The following is a 16,333-nucleotide window of genomic DNA, read 5'->3' on the forward strand; positions in this document are numbered from 1 at the left end:
GTAGAGTGTAGGACGCACAGTCACGCACTTCGGCCGCGATTATTATTTAATCAGCAAGCAGGAGCCCACGAGGCACGAGCGTCATCCACATTGGATAAAGAAACAATTTCTGAAAAGTGATTACAGATTAATTAATTATTTTTATGAATACTTTAATCATAGATTAGTGAATCGCGACAAAGAAATATAAGGAGACTTGTAGTCTGTCTGTACGCACCGCTGGCTGCGTAGACCCAGTGAAAGCGAGAGGTCGAGGTTGGTGGGGTCGGTCATCTCATGAGTCATGAGACAGCAAATTCCACTTATAAAGGCGGTGCGGCAGCATCCAAAGCCGCCCAAATCCTACCTTTTTCCTCTTTTGGCGGTTGCTTTTATTGCATCCTACAACTCTAGACCCTTCCGCGTGAAACGTGTCATACATGAAGACAACCACACACTCGTTTCCTCTTTCTCACCGGCGTAAATGTCTGTCGTCTTGTCAAACACGTCACTACTTCGTCAGAACCCTAACGCCATACGTGTCCCCACGTGCAATCATAACTGCCTATTTTTTTGTTTTTTTTTTCAATGCATCCACGCATCCTATATTCCTATCCAACCCACATCAGCCACCCAACAGGTGAGAAGATGTAACGATGTCCATGCATACATGGCCATGACCATGAGGCAACACAAAAAGTGAGCGTAAGCGAGATCTTTATAAAGATTCCGATGACGATAAGCAGGACCCATCAAAGCGGCCGCCGCGCTTCCACTTCCAACCGCGTCTGTATATTGGGCCCTACTTCTGTCTACTAGTCTCCGTGTTAGTCACTCACTCATGAATTAGGACTCGCGAGTCGCACCGTAAAAGCTACTTACGAGTTATGACCATGAGAGAAAATAACTTGAAAGGAAGCAAAGTAACGCAATTGCCTCCTTTATTCATCACTTTCCGTGTTCTTTCCATGTCTGGTCATTAGAAATATCCGGACGTAACGGGAGTCTTACTCGTGCCGCCCCTTCCAAATCTCACAGACCATACACAGCAATCTTTCACTTCGTCAACACGGAATTAGTTACGGAATCGGTTCCTGACTCCGCTAGTGATTTAACTCGCGTGGATATGAGTGGTGTCGCCGTCGGTGCCGCTGCATATTTACCAAAAATTGATCATTCAACGATCAAAATAATTATTTTCGTACCTGCTTATCCACATGTATCCGTGCTTGAAGAGCCACACTACTCACACTGATCAACGATTACCGACAAGGTTAATTCCGGCGGAGAGACATGGTTAATTTCGGCAGACTAAGATTCACCGAAGACTGAGGAGAAATGATCGAAATAATACATTGGATCCAAATTTTGTTTTAAGGATTAACAGTGAAATTGTTACCATGGCCATACCAGACAACAACGTGGAGAAACTCATGATTTCTCGGTTGAAAAAAACAGCTTGGTATTCTGTGGAAAAAAAAACATTTACATACAATTCCGCCCTTGTTTTTTAGAGGAGCGAGAACTAAAAATATGTTTGGCACATCTGAAGCATCGACTCCCAAATTTATCAAGCAACTTCCGGCGTAGGGGGAAGGTTGAGGTCAAAATCGAATCTCCTACGAGGAGTCTCTGAGTGGTGGCTGAGATCGACGACCGAGGATGAGTCAGAATCGCTTTGGACCCCACCACCACCACCACCGCAAGCAACAAAAGAAGCCTGGAAATTAGCAGCAGCAGCTGGGTCGAACCTCAAACGCTGATGGTCCATGCCCATATCAAAAAAGAAAAGCGGATGACCGGGCGGCGACACTCCAGCTGGGGCGGCGACACTCTGCTGCAGTTGCGGATGAGAAAGGACATGGATCGGAAATCTCATGGGATACCCAGCACCAGCAGCAACGCCAGCGCCATCTCGGTATAGTAGATCGAGGTCCAAGGGAGATGGAGGTACGATAGGGGCCGGAGAAAATCCTTCGCGGCAGGAAGACTCGACGGTGCTGCTCTGGCTGGGACTCTGGTTGTTGCTATGGTTGTTGTTGTCGTTGTTACTCTCGCAGGGTAAAGGAAAGTTAGTCTTGGCCTTAGATCCTCGAAACTCTCTGGCGGCAGTGTCGTAAGCTCTTGCGGCTTCCTCCGCCGTGTCGAAGGTTCCCAGCCAAACACGACTCTTCTTGCCAGGATCCCTGATCTCTGCTGCATAACGACCCCATGGTCTCTTCCTCACACCCCTAAAATGCACCTCTTTGCCGGTACCTGCAACGCCACCGCCGGCGCCTTTAATCCCGTTAGACTTATCGCGAGGAGCCATCTTTTTCGGTTCGACTCTGGGACTTGGTTCTTTCACTCCTAAAAATAATTCTCTACCACACGAAACTTAGAATACAGCGGTGGGGTTGTGTGGAGCATTTTATAGAGGCTAAGCGGTGGGGTGGGTTTGGGAAAAGTGTGGTGTTGTGGGGTTAGATCGGCAAGGAAATTGAAAATTTTCGGCGCAGTCAACGAGAGGTTTGACTGTCTTTGGCCGCCGCCCCAATTCCGAGCGCCGTGGCGCAATCTATCTTGCTGCCTTGCTTCACGTGGCACGCGTTCTATGGGACACGCGTTTTATCCGCCGAGTCGGGGTCTGCATCGTGCTCTTTAACGGCCGTTAAGATGGGTAAGTCACACAAACTGTGCACTGTTTGTGGCTGGTGGGTCCCAGACCAAACGCTACCAACGCCTAACGACCGATTCAGATTTCTAATAGTTGTCGGCAATTTCCGTTTTCTCGCCGTATGAACTGGATCGGTGTTATCTTGTCTTGGCAAAATTTCCCCTTGAACCGCTCCTACGGACCGACAGTTGCTGATGTACCAATGGCTTCGGGACACGCGTCTTCTCGTAGCTTCCTTGAAAGCGTGACGACAGAGGCTAACACCAACTACTGAACCCATCCCAAACCGTCTTGCGTCTCAACGAACGCCAACGGGCATCCGTCACAGCCGTACTGTTAGCAGCATTATTTAGCAATTGTTCCAAATGACAACCTCGGAGTGGTTGTTCAGTTGGCAAAACACCTACAACTTCGAAACAGGAGGTAAATAATTTAAGCATTTTTCATTATAGCCAAATTTTGTCTTATATTTAAATTGTATATAATAATTATACTTAATACAATTAAAATATACTCAAACCGGTCCAAGTGAAGCGAACTTCTGATAAAGAAAAAAATGATATTACGATTTTACCCAGGTTGAGTTAGGTACTCACAAATTTTATATATGATGCACTTATCATGTAAATATTATTCATTGAGAAAAAAGAGTGAGAAGACCACTGAAAAATTAATAAACTAAAAGGAAAATTGTTGACACTAGGAGTGAGTCCCCGTTGTATTTGGATTCTTTCGAATTCCTTGTTCTCTTTCGAACACCATATATGCATGGTCAGTCTTATTTTTTCACTAATGGAGTTAGTCTTTTATTTTTTGTTATTCATAAGAAAATTGAGAAATTATGTATGCTTATTATGGTATTTTCTCTTTGGAACAAGTATTATTGTCTTTTTATTATTGTCTTTTTATTTCTTCAAAAATTGGTCAGATGTTGATGTTCTTTTACTACGGTGGTGTTATCTTTAAATGTAGAGACATTAAATTTAAGAAGATCATAGGTTCAAATCTTTATTGTTACTAAACCTTCCTTCCCCCTTGGGCTACATAAAATTACAATTAAAAGGTGAAATGATGGTTAAAAAACACCACATTTTCTTTAATTGTGAAAGGTTGAGATGTTGTTACAATACCGGTAAAAATATAATAAATAGAATATGATAAACTATTTGACATGATAGATATGATTTATTGACAAACAACCCAACATTTTTTTTTCCTACTATCAAATATCCAGTAATAGTCTTTTTAATTTTTTGGGGTTAAAATGTCCAGTGTTAATCAATTCGTTTTCCCAAACATGCCTTTACAGATTTTATGCTTTTTTTTTTTTTTTAAATCGTTTTAAAATTTTTCTCTTTTTCTCATCCCTTAGCCTGTGAGTCTGTGACCTCTTTACTTGTGACTGGTTTCACAATGAAAAAAAGAAACAGAGAAGAAAGAAGAAAGAAGACAAAGCGAACGGATCTTTTTGATTTGGTGCGCAAAGATATGACTTCAACCTCGGCGGCATTTCATGGTTCTCATTTCTCACTCATCCGAAGCTCATGAATTGACCACGTGTCCATCGACCACCGCAAGCCCAGATTTAGAAGATTCCGATCTGATGGTCGTAAGTACCCTCATACTTAAAAGAACGCGGAGACGATTAGAAAAGAGACCAGTTCGGACTTAGGACCCAGTGACCCACTGAGAACTGAGAAGTGAGAAGGTCGTCTCAACTCGTAGTTACTTCATCGTGCCGTTATCCGCGCGTCACGGCAGCAGTACTTCCTAATTATAATCTTGTCCTTTCACAATGTTAAATTTTAATTTTTTAATTTCTTTATTATTTCTTGCATTTCGCACCAAATCAATGCGGCCTCTCGCAGTCTCGCGCCGAATATTTCACTCGTTTCACACTGACGTGGGACAACGGAATCCCATCCCATTAATGAAAAGTGGAATCTCTGTCGCGCGTTGACGGGAGTCCGCGTGCGAGACTATTACGGGGAAGTCACATGATTAAGCTTAAACGGTGTGCGTTTACCAAACTAGACAACATTAAAATCGCTAATACCAAAATAACCAATACAGTCACCCCTTCCACCTACTGATCTACGCCACCAATGCTTTTTGACGTTTTTACCCCCATCTCTTATCTAAATCGAATTCGAATTAATTTGATTTTCAATTCTGACTGGTTTCAACTCGAATTGATTTGATTTAATCTCGTTACGGTCTAACCGTACTAAATCTGACCGAAACACCGAAACTGAATCGATTGACAGCCTTTACTGACCAGTAAGCTGTTGAATATGGGACCTAAGCATCGTCTTCTCTGTTATTTGGCTTTCTGAGATGATATCTTCTGAATGAATCGTCGAGGATATTGAAATCGTCTATTTCTTCGTGATTCAACTTTCAAGGAGCTGTTTGTTCGTCTTTTTTCTTAGGAGTCTGTTTTTGCAAACGGAGTCAAAATCAGTTTGCAGTTTCAGTAGAAGCAATGGGGAGGGTGTTCTTGGTGGAACTTGATGGTAGGGTTTACAGGTGCAAGTTCTGTAGAAGCCACCTTGCTCTCGCTGACGACCTTATCTCCAAGGTAATTCTTCCTTGTCGCCAATTACTTCCGATTTTTCTTCTTTCTTCGGATGATTGTTATCAGTTCATGATATTTCCCTGGTAAAAGGAGCATTTTGGGGCGCGGGGGTCAGGGCTGACACGGAGAACTAATTGTAATTGGGTGCTTTCCATGGAACGGATTGTTTTAAGGGGTTTCCTATTAGAATTTTGTTATCTATGATTCCTAACTGATTGAGGCTACCACTGAAGTGAGCGATAGAAAACTATCAGGTGATCATCTAGGTTGACCTTTTAATTTTCGTTCAAAAAAATTGAGTCCTTTTACTCTTGTTCGGAAGCTAGGTGGAACTTCTCAATGGATAATTGTTGGATCAAAGAGTTGAAAAGTACACAAGTTTCAAGCTTATATATTGTCGGATGAGGATCGTAGGAATGTGAAACGGCTAGGTGTTGGGAACAATTTGATTCAGTATGTCTTATTGTCCTTGGAACTTTGCACAAATGGAGCTCTTGATATGTTAAGGTGATAACTGGCTTCAATTGATGTGATCCAGTGGCTCTGTTCTTTGCCTATTGCTCGCCCCCAGAATCCCATGAATATTTATATTCTATGAAAGTCATATGTATTCAACATGATCCAAAAATGTAGTCAATTGTCTTGAACTATATCTTTATGGCCATGACAACTTGGACACTTTCTAGGAACGCACATGGACAATGTTATGGTGCTATGGCCAATCATCAGATTTTAGTGGTGTGATTGCCCACCGAAGTAAGAGATAGGAACTGTTCCTTAGAGAATTCATAGGTGGAAGTGATCATTCTGCCATTAGAAGTAGTGGAGATTAAAAATATATATATTTTTTCATTCCTGGCCATGCAATTTTTTGATAACCAAACTAGATTGCAAATTTGGGACTGGTCTTTAGTTACAACCTGAGGTAGTGCATGATATTCAGTGGTCTGTGGCTTCATTTGCTTTAAGGTTACAAATGAACTGGCTGTTCCAGCCTGTTTATCCCGCATATGGCTATCACAATATTTGATTAATAATTAGCCATAAGAAGAGAAGTATTTCTGGGGATAGATTTTGAAATGAAGGATAAATATTAAAAAAAGTGTGAAAAAGACCTGCTCTATCATGGTGAGTCGTATCTTTATCTTTGCAATTTCTTGAACCTCAAAACACTATTCAGGCCATAATATCTTTAACAAAAGGAACTCACACATTCCACTTGCTGTAGGTCTAAATTTTATTCTGTACACTGGATTTTGCAACCACATACTGGTTATAGCTCACCTTATGCTACTACATCTCCATCACCAAGAAATCCTGAAACCATAAGTAGGTCTAAAATTTGTAACTGGACTTGCACTAACATCCGTAGTTCCTCTAGACCTCACATGGCCATGTCCAAGAAATTTTAAATCCTAAACAGGTAAGATGTTGAAAACAGCTGGTTACTTGTAGAATTACTTTGTATGTGATTCATGTGAGTTTATGAACTAGATAAGGAGTTAATAAACTATTGTATCAGGTTTCTGCACAAATGTGATGACCAAGGTAAATGAATGAACTATGGACAGCATGGGTGTTAATTTCTGGAGATCCCATGCTGTTATGCTGGAATATTGGAGTAGAGCTTCTATCTTTCTTTCTTTCTTTAATTTTTTTAATCAAGCTGATCATATATTTTTTATCTTTCTTTTCTTTGATGACGAATTCATAGAAAAGATTACTAAGTCGACATTTTTATTTATTTATTGTACATGCCTGTTTCTTGAGCAAAAAGTGTAGTTGCCTTGTTTCTTTGCAGGGTGCTAATTCATTTGATTTATTTTTTTATGATACTCTAATTGTTTTTAAATTGAACTTGAAATTCTAATCTTGTCATATTGGGCTGTACTTTTTTGTCAACCAGGGTTTCCGTTGCCGTCGGGGGAAGGCATACCTTTTCAATAATGTGTGAGTTCTTCGTAGTTGTGGATAAGCTATTTTCTTTTTATGGTCACAGAGTATCTAAAGATGGTTTCTTCCTTCCTCTTCACCCCCTCCCAACCCCAAAATGGGGAAAGAATCCCATTGCACTCATAAACACACAATTTTTTCCTCTTTTCCTACATTTCATTATTTTTTCGAGTGACTTGATCATTAACCATTTCAATTGAATGAACGTACAGCAGAGAATAATTGCCCGAAAGTGGACATATTTCAAAAGAAAGCAGCCCAAATATATTTGCTATCTACTTTTTGATACTATAATTTGGCATTGACCTGAACACTACTATTTCATCCACTTTTCACAGCTTCACTTATTAGTGATTCTTTATTTTTTTTTTTCAGTCTCACTCTTCATTTCTCTGGTGATTTCAGTTGTTAATTAGGTCCTAGTAACTTCACTTTTTACTAGTAGCCAGTAGCCACATCGATCAATCCATCATCAAGCCTTGGGTCTCCTTACCCTCCACAGGGAGGGATTGTGGCGGGTGGCAGGGGGGGGTGGGGGATTTGGATGGAGAGTTTTTAATCTTTGTATGATTGAGAAAAACCTAATCTTCTCCTTGGTCAAGTAGAGATCGGAAGACAGGATCAAGGTTACCAGATTATTCCCACTTGTCCTTTGGAGCTAATTATCATAAAAATTTAGTGAATGGAGTTTAGGCTCTTTTTGGTATCAATTCTCATTCTCTATTATGCCTATTTAAAATAAATAAGTACAAGAATTCATTTTTGGTCAATAATGAAAAATGGTTTGGTGAATTTTATCGAAAAAAAATTATGAAATGGAAAATAATTTTGGTGTCAAGATAAAAGATTGTTAAAAATGATAGTAAACAAGTGAGAAAAGAAGGAAAAAGTATGGTTGTTATAAAAGAATGTGTATTGACTATTTTACCCTCATCTTACTTATAGAACTTTAAGTAAACTTACACAAATGAAGATAATGAAATTCTCATCATAATCCATAATGGACAAAAAGTTCATTATGGATTTTGGAGGTTTTTCTATTATTTTAAATAAAACTAAAATTCAGAATAGATGCCAAACAATTTAAAATAATGAAAATTTCTCATAATTGACAATGATAATTGATACCAAAAAGAGCCTTAGTTCATTATCAGGTGGTATTCTCTCTCTTGTACGCAATGAGTATGTGGCTCCATGTATTTGCTTCCATCTAAAGCCTTTTTTTCCCTTCTTGGTTGGGAAGTGGGGCAAGATTTCTTTCAAATCATTGACCCATTTAAAATTATACTTATTCATCACTTTATGCTGATCCATGCACCAAATCAGAAACTGTTTACATTGCTGTCATGTGTTGGCTTTACCTCCTTAGACCTTAAATATCCACAAATATTGGTTTTATGTTTCAGTTTACATCTGTAGTGTGTTGTCAGCTTTCTGAACTCTGTCACTCAAAGTGTGAAGCCTTGAATTAGCATAACTAGTTAGAGTGGATTACTGAGATATTTTGCTTCAGGGTGAATGTCGTAGTTGGACCAAAAGAAGAGCGCGTGATGCTTTACGGAATGCATACTGTAGGTGATGTATACTGCTGCTGCTGTGGACAGATAGTTGGCTGGAAATATGTAAGCTCTTGCTCTCTCACTTTCCTTCCCCCCCTCTCTCCATGCTTGAAATTATTTTCTTCTGGAAACAAACATATGCACTCTTTATGGACTTTGTCTATTACCATCAATGTCTTCTAACTCCAAGGAGCCCCGGAAGTTCTGGCCAGTTAAATAGAAAAAGGAGACAATCCTTTTCCAGATTGACACTTCCCTACCTTTTGTTATATTGTATTTCAGTCAACTTTCTCCATCCTGTTCTCTTTGTCTGCAGTGTCAAGACAACCACTCCAATAATTGGCAATAAGAAAACCTGCAGAGAATGTTGCTTGTCCCAGTATTCTGAGTGACAACAAAACTAGCTTGTACCCAACCATTTCCCCAGTAATTGCTGTGGATTTCATGCAGAATCAAGTTTTCAGCAAAAAAATTGATTTGGAGGAAGACCAGGCCACGATAATGACCGGTTGTGGCTGTCCTCCTTTTAGCGCACTTGTGCTGAAACTTTGATTCTGCATCAGTTGCATTTTCTGGAACTAAGGGGCCTTTTTTTTGGGAATGATAAACTTTGGCTGGAGAAAAGAAGGAAGGCGTTTAGTCATTGGCTGGAGTTGACAAGAGAAATGGGATGGAGGGGATTAGAATCTGTATGTTGATTCTATAGGCAGAGGTCATTGCCTAGTGCCAAAATATGTCTTATGCAGCATGTAGAGGATATACATCTGTTTTGTGCCTTTTTGAATGTTTCGTATGCTTAGAGTCTTCGACTTGCAGCATGGTAATATATGTGAACTTCTCTTTGGCCTTGCCAACAGACCAGCTAGGAATGATGGTTAAGTTAATTGAAAATATTACTCTGTCCTAGGAAATTACTTAGGGAGCTGACCCCATGTTCTGTTGAGTCTTTAGTCCCCTCTCATACATTGGCTCTGATGGTCATCACCAGTTTTAACTTAAGAATGTATAAATGTGCAGATTCTAGGCAAGTGTTTGAGGCTTGTTTGCTTTCATAGCCTCTCTCACTACTGAGTTGGTAGCAACAGCATGAATGAGGCACAAACTATACTATTTCAGTTGGTGTTCAGATCTTTGGTCTTACTTGACTGAATCACCCTGTATCAGGTTTCATTCTGAATGTGTGGGTGATGATTTAACTAGTCTCAACTCTCAAGGAGTGGATATATGGTGATGTCTGCAATTGGCCAATTGTTAAATTTGGAGTGGGGAGAGAAGATTACGGATCAAAACTACTTACTTGCATCTTTAAATCTTGAGTGACAAAAAGCAAACCTTAATTGGTCGATTCGAATCTCAACCAACCCTAACAACCAAATCAGGAGTGATCCGAATCTGCAGTTGATAGGCCCAGAGAAAAACAAATCCTTGTAAACTTGAATTTGAACTCCAAATTGAAATTACATTGATTGAAATAGAGAAAATACACTTGCATAAAGGAAACTAAACAACTTGAATAACTAATGCATTACATAAAATAAATTGAACCTAAACATTGAATCTAAAAATTAGAACCCACCAAGCATTCAAAGAATGATAAGACCTAACAAACTAAAGAGAAAGGAAAGTGAAACTTTAAGTCTAAATATTTATAGGGGATGGTGAATGGGGTAGAAATAGGGAGATAAAAAACAGGTAATAATAATAATAATAATTAAATAAAGAGTGAGATAAGAAAAAAATAAAGAAAGACAACTTATTCGTTTGAAAATGTAAGGAGAGAGTGGAAGAGGAAGTTAGAAAAGGGGAAAACAAAATATTGAATTAGGAAAACGTGGCGAAGAAAGAGGGAGGAAAGATTAAAAAAATTTAAAGAAAGGAATGAGTTAGTGTGAGAAAAAAAAATGGTAATAAAAAATAGAAAGTGGGTGGAGAGAGAAAAATATATTAAGAAAAATATTCTAGAATTTATGAAAAAATGGAAGTTTTAAAAGATTATAATCTTTGACTACTTGTGGGTCTTATACATACACTAATATTTTTTTCTTTTTCAAAAACAGTAAAGTAAAATAAAATCCTAACTAAACTTGCTGTCGATTAAAATTGGCTTCTTTATTTCTAAGATATTCTTGGAGTTTACCCATAATCGCATCTCTAGCCCATCATTGTTCAAATCTCTTCGGACTTCAAAAATTGAATTAGACATCTTTTATGTGTATGTACTCGAAAACTCCAAGATATTTGTTTATGTTCTAAAAATCATAAAATCTGAAAAAACAACATAAAACCCAAGGTAGCTCCACTCTTAGTGTGTAAAATGCATGCTTTATACCTTAAGATTTCACACATAAATGTGCTTATCAGTTATGTTTGTGATTGGTCAAATTGTTAAATTTGGAACTCGAATCACTTATATGGTCACCCTTTGTTGCATTGTTTTCCTTCCAACGGTTTAAACCTGAATATGGATTTCTTATATCCAGGATACGTTGAAAACTCCACTAGGACTGGAACTTTTAACGCCAGAGTTAGAGAGTCCAGAGTCTGTTTGTGGGAGTTCTGATACAGGGTATATGTGATGTGGTGGAATTGAAGCCTGATGGTTACCAATACATAAGAAGAGTTTGGGTTTTAAGTTTCATTCAATTCTATTGATTCTGAAATACAAGTACTCAAGTTTAAAGCTGTGTCAGGCTTGTTTGTTTGGCTGCTGTTGTTTTTCTATTTGAGTCATACAAAATTTAGTCACTTAGATGAGCTACTTATTGGTTTGGTTGCCATATCCAGGTGGTGGCACATGATACAAACGAAAAGTACAAGGAAGGAAAATTTGTTTTGGAAAGGTAAAGACGTGTCTTGGTTTGCCTTTTGTTCTCATTCCTGCTTGTTTACCTTGCCCCACTTCCTCTGACGTACTTTTTTGAGCCTATGTACAGAGGAAGGATACTTGATGGAACTGACTCGGAGTTCCGTGTGGATGCCTGTCTTTCCATGAGTGAAGGTGAAGATGCTTAGCAACTACTGACAGTTGTGTACAAAATGTGGTCCTATTATAGGGTGATCTTTGAGTAATGGTGAAGATGCTTAGCAACGAGTAAAAACTGTGTATGAAATGTTGTCTTCATACGTACTCATGTAGTCTTTTTATACCTAATAAAACTTGTATATTCCTCTCCGCATGTTATTCTTCTTTTCTGTTATGAAGTTCATTCCACATCGGTTAATCTCATTGAACGTTTTTCAGCATCGCTTTTCACACTTGCTCTAATGTTGACTTGGCTAGGCACTAGAGTTAAACGCATTTCCAGTGCCTCTGTCATAGATGCAACCATGATCTTCACGCTTACTTTTGATGTTGATTTGGATGAGTCCATCAGGTGCTATGCGAGCTTACTTTGCTAACATATCTGTTGGATTCATATGGTGGGTCTTTCTTTTGTGAACTAGTCGTCTCTCTGTGTTTGTGAAATGTAGTTATCATGGCAGACACATAATGAATGGTTCATGCTTGAAAGTACATGGACATTGTTTTCACGCGGTCCATCTCCAGTGGAAAGATTTCAAGTCTTGATTCATTTCTTCCTCTGTAGCTGATGTATATATATATCTACTTACAGTTCCGTATACAAATCGCCGTGATGGCTACTCTAGCAACTTCACCTTGTGCATCTGCGTGCTGGGGCCCAGCAGACGCGTTTTCCCTGCCTGCGGTCGTCCGCCACATGAGGGAGGGGAGGAATACCGCCCTCGTGCCTGTTTTTGGAAGATAGCGATTTGGTTAGAACAAGTGAACAACGTGTTAGAAAGAAGAATGAAAACGACTGGGAAAACGACAACAACGAAGAAGGCACCGCACGATTTCTAGTTCTCTGGTAACAACCGCAAGAAGTAAGAACGCTACCTAACCCAACATCTCTCTTTTGTGATGTCACAAGGTGATTGCGTGTCTGGCTACCGCTGATCTACGATGGGTTTTGTTGCACTTGCTCGCTCTGGCAACTGGATCGGATCCACGTGTCGATGAAATTCTTTTGTCCCCTTTCGACACTAAGTAGTATTTCAGCCATCATTAACAAATAATAAAAAACTTGAAATGTAGAGATGTTGAAGGGACGGTGGTTATCAAAGATGCACAAGCAATCACCAAAATTGTCTTGCCTTAATTTCCATAAAGAGGATGAAATTATTTGGTCCTTTTACCTCTTCAGAATTTTTTTTTTTTTGTCTCTTTCAGTCTATCGACTAGGTATCGGAAACCCTAACCAGCACTCAAAACAGAAATTTTTGCATCACAAATTACTTCGTGTAGATTTACTTACCGTCTACCACAAGACTATGTACTTGGTGGCTTTTCAGCACTTAATGTGGAACACATATTTATCAAATGTAGATTTAGCAAGAAAGTTTGAAATCACCTTGGTTCACAACTCTGGGACGAGCATATGGTAGGTGAAGGCAATAGCATTGCAGATCACCTAGCATATGAAGGAGCACGGTCCCAACAGTCTCTGAGTCTCTCTTTTGTCATTCTACGCTTCTCCACTTTCTGGTTTGGTATCTTTCGTTTGATAACTTAGGTTGCAAACTTAACCGTGATTTTAAATTTAATTAAAGAAATATCTATTGTCTTTTACCAAAAAAATTTTAAGATTTATTCTGCTATTCATAATTGTTCAATGAACGACTAATATCCTACACTCGCAAATCTTGGGGAAAACTAACTAAGACAGCGATCTTCATCCATTTGCACATATTTTAACCCTAGAAAATATTAACATGGGCATACAAATGTTGAAAGAGAATGAAAAAAAAAAATATTTTTTTCTCCTTTGGACAAAATAGTAATTTTTTCTCCTTAGTGTGGTTAATGTGAATGACAAAAATGTCCAAAAGGGATGAGAAACCACTACTTTTAGTTAGTCTTGTAAATCCACACTTAGTTTTAGGCTTTTAGCTACTTTTGTTGATTAAGACACTAAATGATTACTTTTGTAAAGAAAAACCTTAAAGTAACGGAATCATATAGTTTTTCCAAAATTTGGAAGGTAAAGCTACAAATCAAACGGATCAAATTGGGCTCTAATATGGTAATATCTGAATCTGAATCCGATATCCATCGAATATGTAATTTTAGGACCAAATTCAAATTTGTTTAGTTAATCAAATTTTTGGATAAGATTTGATCCGAATTCAAAATAATTGGACAGATAAAAAAAATATTCGAATGTAATTCAAATATCCGACATCCGATTAGATTAACTATTGATAGTTTAATTTAATTAGTTATTATTAATGAATATTAATAAATAGATAATGATGTATTTCTCAAAATTAAACTTTAATCGATACAAATTTTATCTATCAAATATCTAATCCAATTGAATAATATCCAACTTAAAATTGATATATCCAAATTTAAATCCAATTATTAATTAAATCATACGAATTTGAATTCGAATTCGAATTTTCAACTATCCATTTACCTCCCTATGTATACAAGAGTGTTCTGGGACAATTTATATACATGTCCAAAACACTTCTTCCACAGACTCTTGACCCTTGAAACTGTAACAGCAACTAAGGCATCTGCAGGTCCCAGAGCACACAAGAGTCTATCCAACACCGTAATTTGGGCAAAATGATTTCACAAAATACAGCTGAACTAAGATTCTGAAGTAACTCCAACAAAACTGGGATTAAGTAAAATGACATGTAGAGCTTGCTAAGAGCAGGTAAAAGGAACTATTGAAGAAGAAGACTAGGCGCTGCAGTTGGAATAGGAATCTATTATCTATGACATTCATACCTTATTTACTGAATTTGTGAGTTGTATGGTTTGTTTTTTGCCTAAGAGAAAAGAATGTTTTTGCCCAATTTTTGGCTCGGAAGGCCTTGTCCATTACCAGTAGGACTTGTTGTCCGATTTCTACCTGTTGAATCAGAGAACTTTGTGCTCGAAATCCTGTGTGCTTTTCAGGTGCTTCTTAATGAAAAGTGCTTTACCCAAAAAAAAAATCACCAGCAAAGCTTGCGAAGAGCAGGTAAAAGATATCTGAGTTCTCCACAGTTGGACCAAACTTCTTCAATTGTCAACTCGAAATGGCCCACAACTTTAATGCCCTAATACACCTCATCAACTACTGGTTCAACAAATGCACAAATGCGCAGCAACGACCGAGATTGAGTGTTGGGCTGTTGGCAACAAATGCTGTGCATTTAATACTTAGGATTCAGTTCTCACCATCAACAACAGCTTCAACCAAAGAACTCAAACTCTTCTTTGCCGACATGCATATGTACACAACCTCCACAGTGGACCCAAAAACATGAAAAACCCATGTCCAGTTATTCACTGGGGGACCTGGTCACTGCCAGGAGGAGGAGACAGACTTAATGCGCAGGAAGAAGTTGAACCCCTGGAGGAGTTATCATGAGAAACGCGTTTAGACATCAATCTCTGGAGACATTGTTAACACAACGATCAGGGAATTTCCATCTCCAGCTGTTAGCATACGTGTTCCATCAACGCGGAGGAGTTATCATGAGAAACGCGTCAGACATCAATCTATGGAGACGTTAACGAATCGATCAGGGAAGTTGCCATCTCCAGCTGTTTGCGTTAAGTGTTCCATGAAAGCGAAAAGTAGTTACTGGGGTAGATTGCAAGCTAGCTAGAGCTTCAAGTAATTTATCCATTTCACTTTTTGATAAGTAATGCAAGCGTAGAGCATATTCTGATCGTCATGAGATCCGTGACTAGCCTAAGGAGAGAATGAGAAGAACATAGATACACCTATGAGCCAAAAAGAGAAAAAGAAGTTTCAAAATTTTCTGAGATTGTTTAAGAAAACGAGGAACCCTTCTTCAATTCGTTCACGAAAAGCAGAACGGAGGTGAAGACGTTGGAGCTGGAGGAGGCTCGTTCAAGTCAATGGATAGACCCCTTCTAGGCATCCCATTAAATGGGTGAGCAGCAACATTAGCAGTAGCAGCAGGGTCAGGTTCAGTTGCGCTGGTTGCCCTACTGGGCAAAGGCTCTTCGCGGTGGCTCAGAACGCGAGTCTGCAAGACCTCTCCAAGAACAAGGCCAGCGGGTCGAGAAGAACAGGAAGCAGAAGGCCATTGATCGGAGGATGAGGAAGGGAGGTTGAGGTCAAGGGAGGAACCGGTGACAGGCGAAGGGAAATTGGTCTTAGCCTTGGCACCTCTGAGGGACCTTGCAGCATCATCGTAGGCCAAAGCAGCTTCCTCTGGTGTGTTAAAAGTTCCTAGCCATACCCTGGTTTTCTTCCAGGGATCCCTTATTTCGGCAGCATACCTTCCCCAGGGTCTCTTCCTCACTCCCCTGTAGTGACCTTCACGAGATGAAGCCATAGTCTAAGAACCCAGAACAGAAAAGCTACTGCAACTAGGAGGCCAAGCAACCCATTAAGAAGAAGCAAAAAGGAAACTAACAGGAAATAGAAGAAAAAAAAGAGAACGAAAGAAAGGGTTGGTGACTCGGTGACTTCGGCGGCCGGCCAGTGGAGCCCCCAAATGGAAAAAAAAGCGTATCAGTGTGCTTTATGGAGGTACAAGAGGAGACCCAGCTTAACAAGGAAAGAAAACAAA

General features: G+C 39.2%; 3 protein-coding genes across 3 annotated transcripts; 1 reads left to right on the plus strand and 2 right to left on the minus strand.

Annotated features, from left to right (window-relative positions):
- Window positions 1-544: 544 nt before the first annotated feature.
- Window positions 545-2,390, minus strand: LOC149025607 (ethylene-responsive transcription factor 4-like). Its single transcript, XM_089145806.1, has one exon. The coding sequence runs from the start codon at window positions 2,288-2,290 to the stop codon at window positions 1,550-1,552; it is 741 nt and encodes a 246-aa protein (XP_089001932.1). The 5' UTR covers window positions 2,291-2,390; the 3' UTR covers window positions 545-1,549.
- A 2,469-nt stretch (window positions 2,391-4,859) lies between these two features.
- Window positions 4,860-12,116, plus strand: LOC149025608 (protein yippee-like At5g53940). The gene is made up of 5 exons (XM_089145807.1): window positions 4,860-5,216; window positions 7,120-7,163; window positions 8,680-8,788; window positions 11,510-11,565; window positions 11,659-12,116. Exons 1-5 carry the CDS (start codon window positions 5,121-5,123, stop codon window positions 11,735-11,737), a joined length of 384 nt encoding a protein of 127 aa, XP_089001933.1. The 5' UTR covers window positions 4,860-5,120; the 3' UTR covers window positions 11,738-12,116.
- A 2,306-nt stretch (window positions 12,117-14,422) lies between these two features.
- Window positions 14,423-16,224, minus strand: LOC149025609 (ethylene-responsive transcription factor 12-like). Its single transcript, XM_089145810.1, has one exon. The coding sequence runs from the start codon at window positions 16,094-16,096 to the stop codon at window positions 15,596-15,598; it is 501 nt and encodes a 166-aa protein (XP_089001936.1). The 5' UTR covers window positions 16,097-16,224; the 3' UTR covers window positions 14,423-15,595.
- Between the last annotated feature and the right edge of the window lie 109 nt (window positions 16,225-16,333).

This window comes from Hakea prostrata, chromosome 2 (genome assembly GCF_041222555.1).
Source record: "Hakea prostrata isolate BN-2017 chromosome 2, UWA_Hpros_2, whole genome shotgun sequence".
NCBI classification, from domain to species: Eukaryota; Viridiplantae; Streptophyta; class Magnoliopsida; order Proteales; family Proteaceae; genus Hakea; species Hakea prostrata.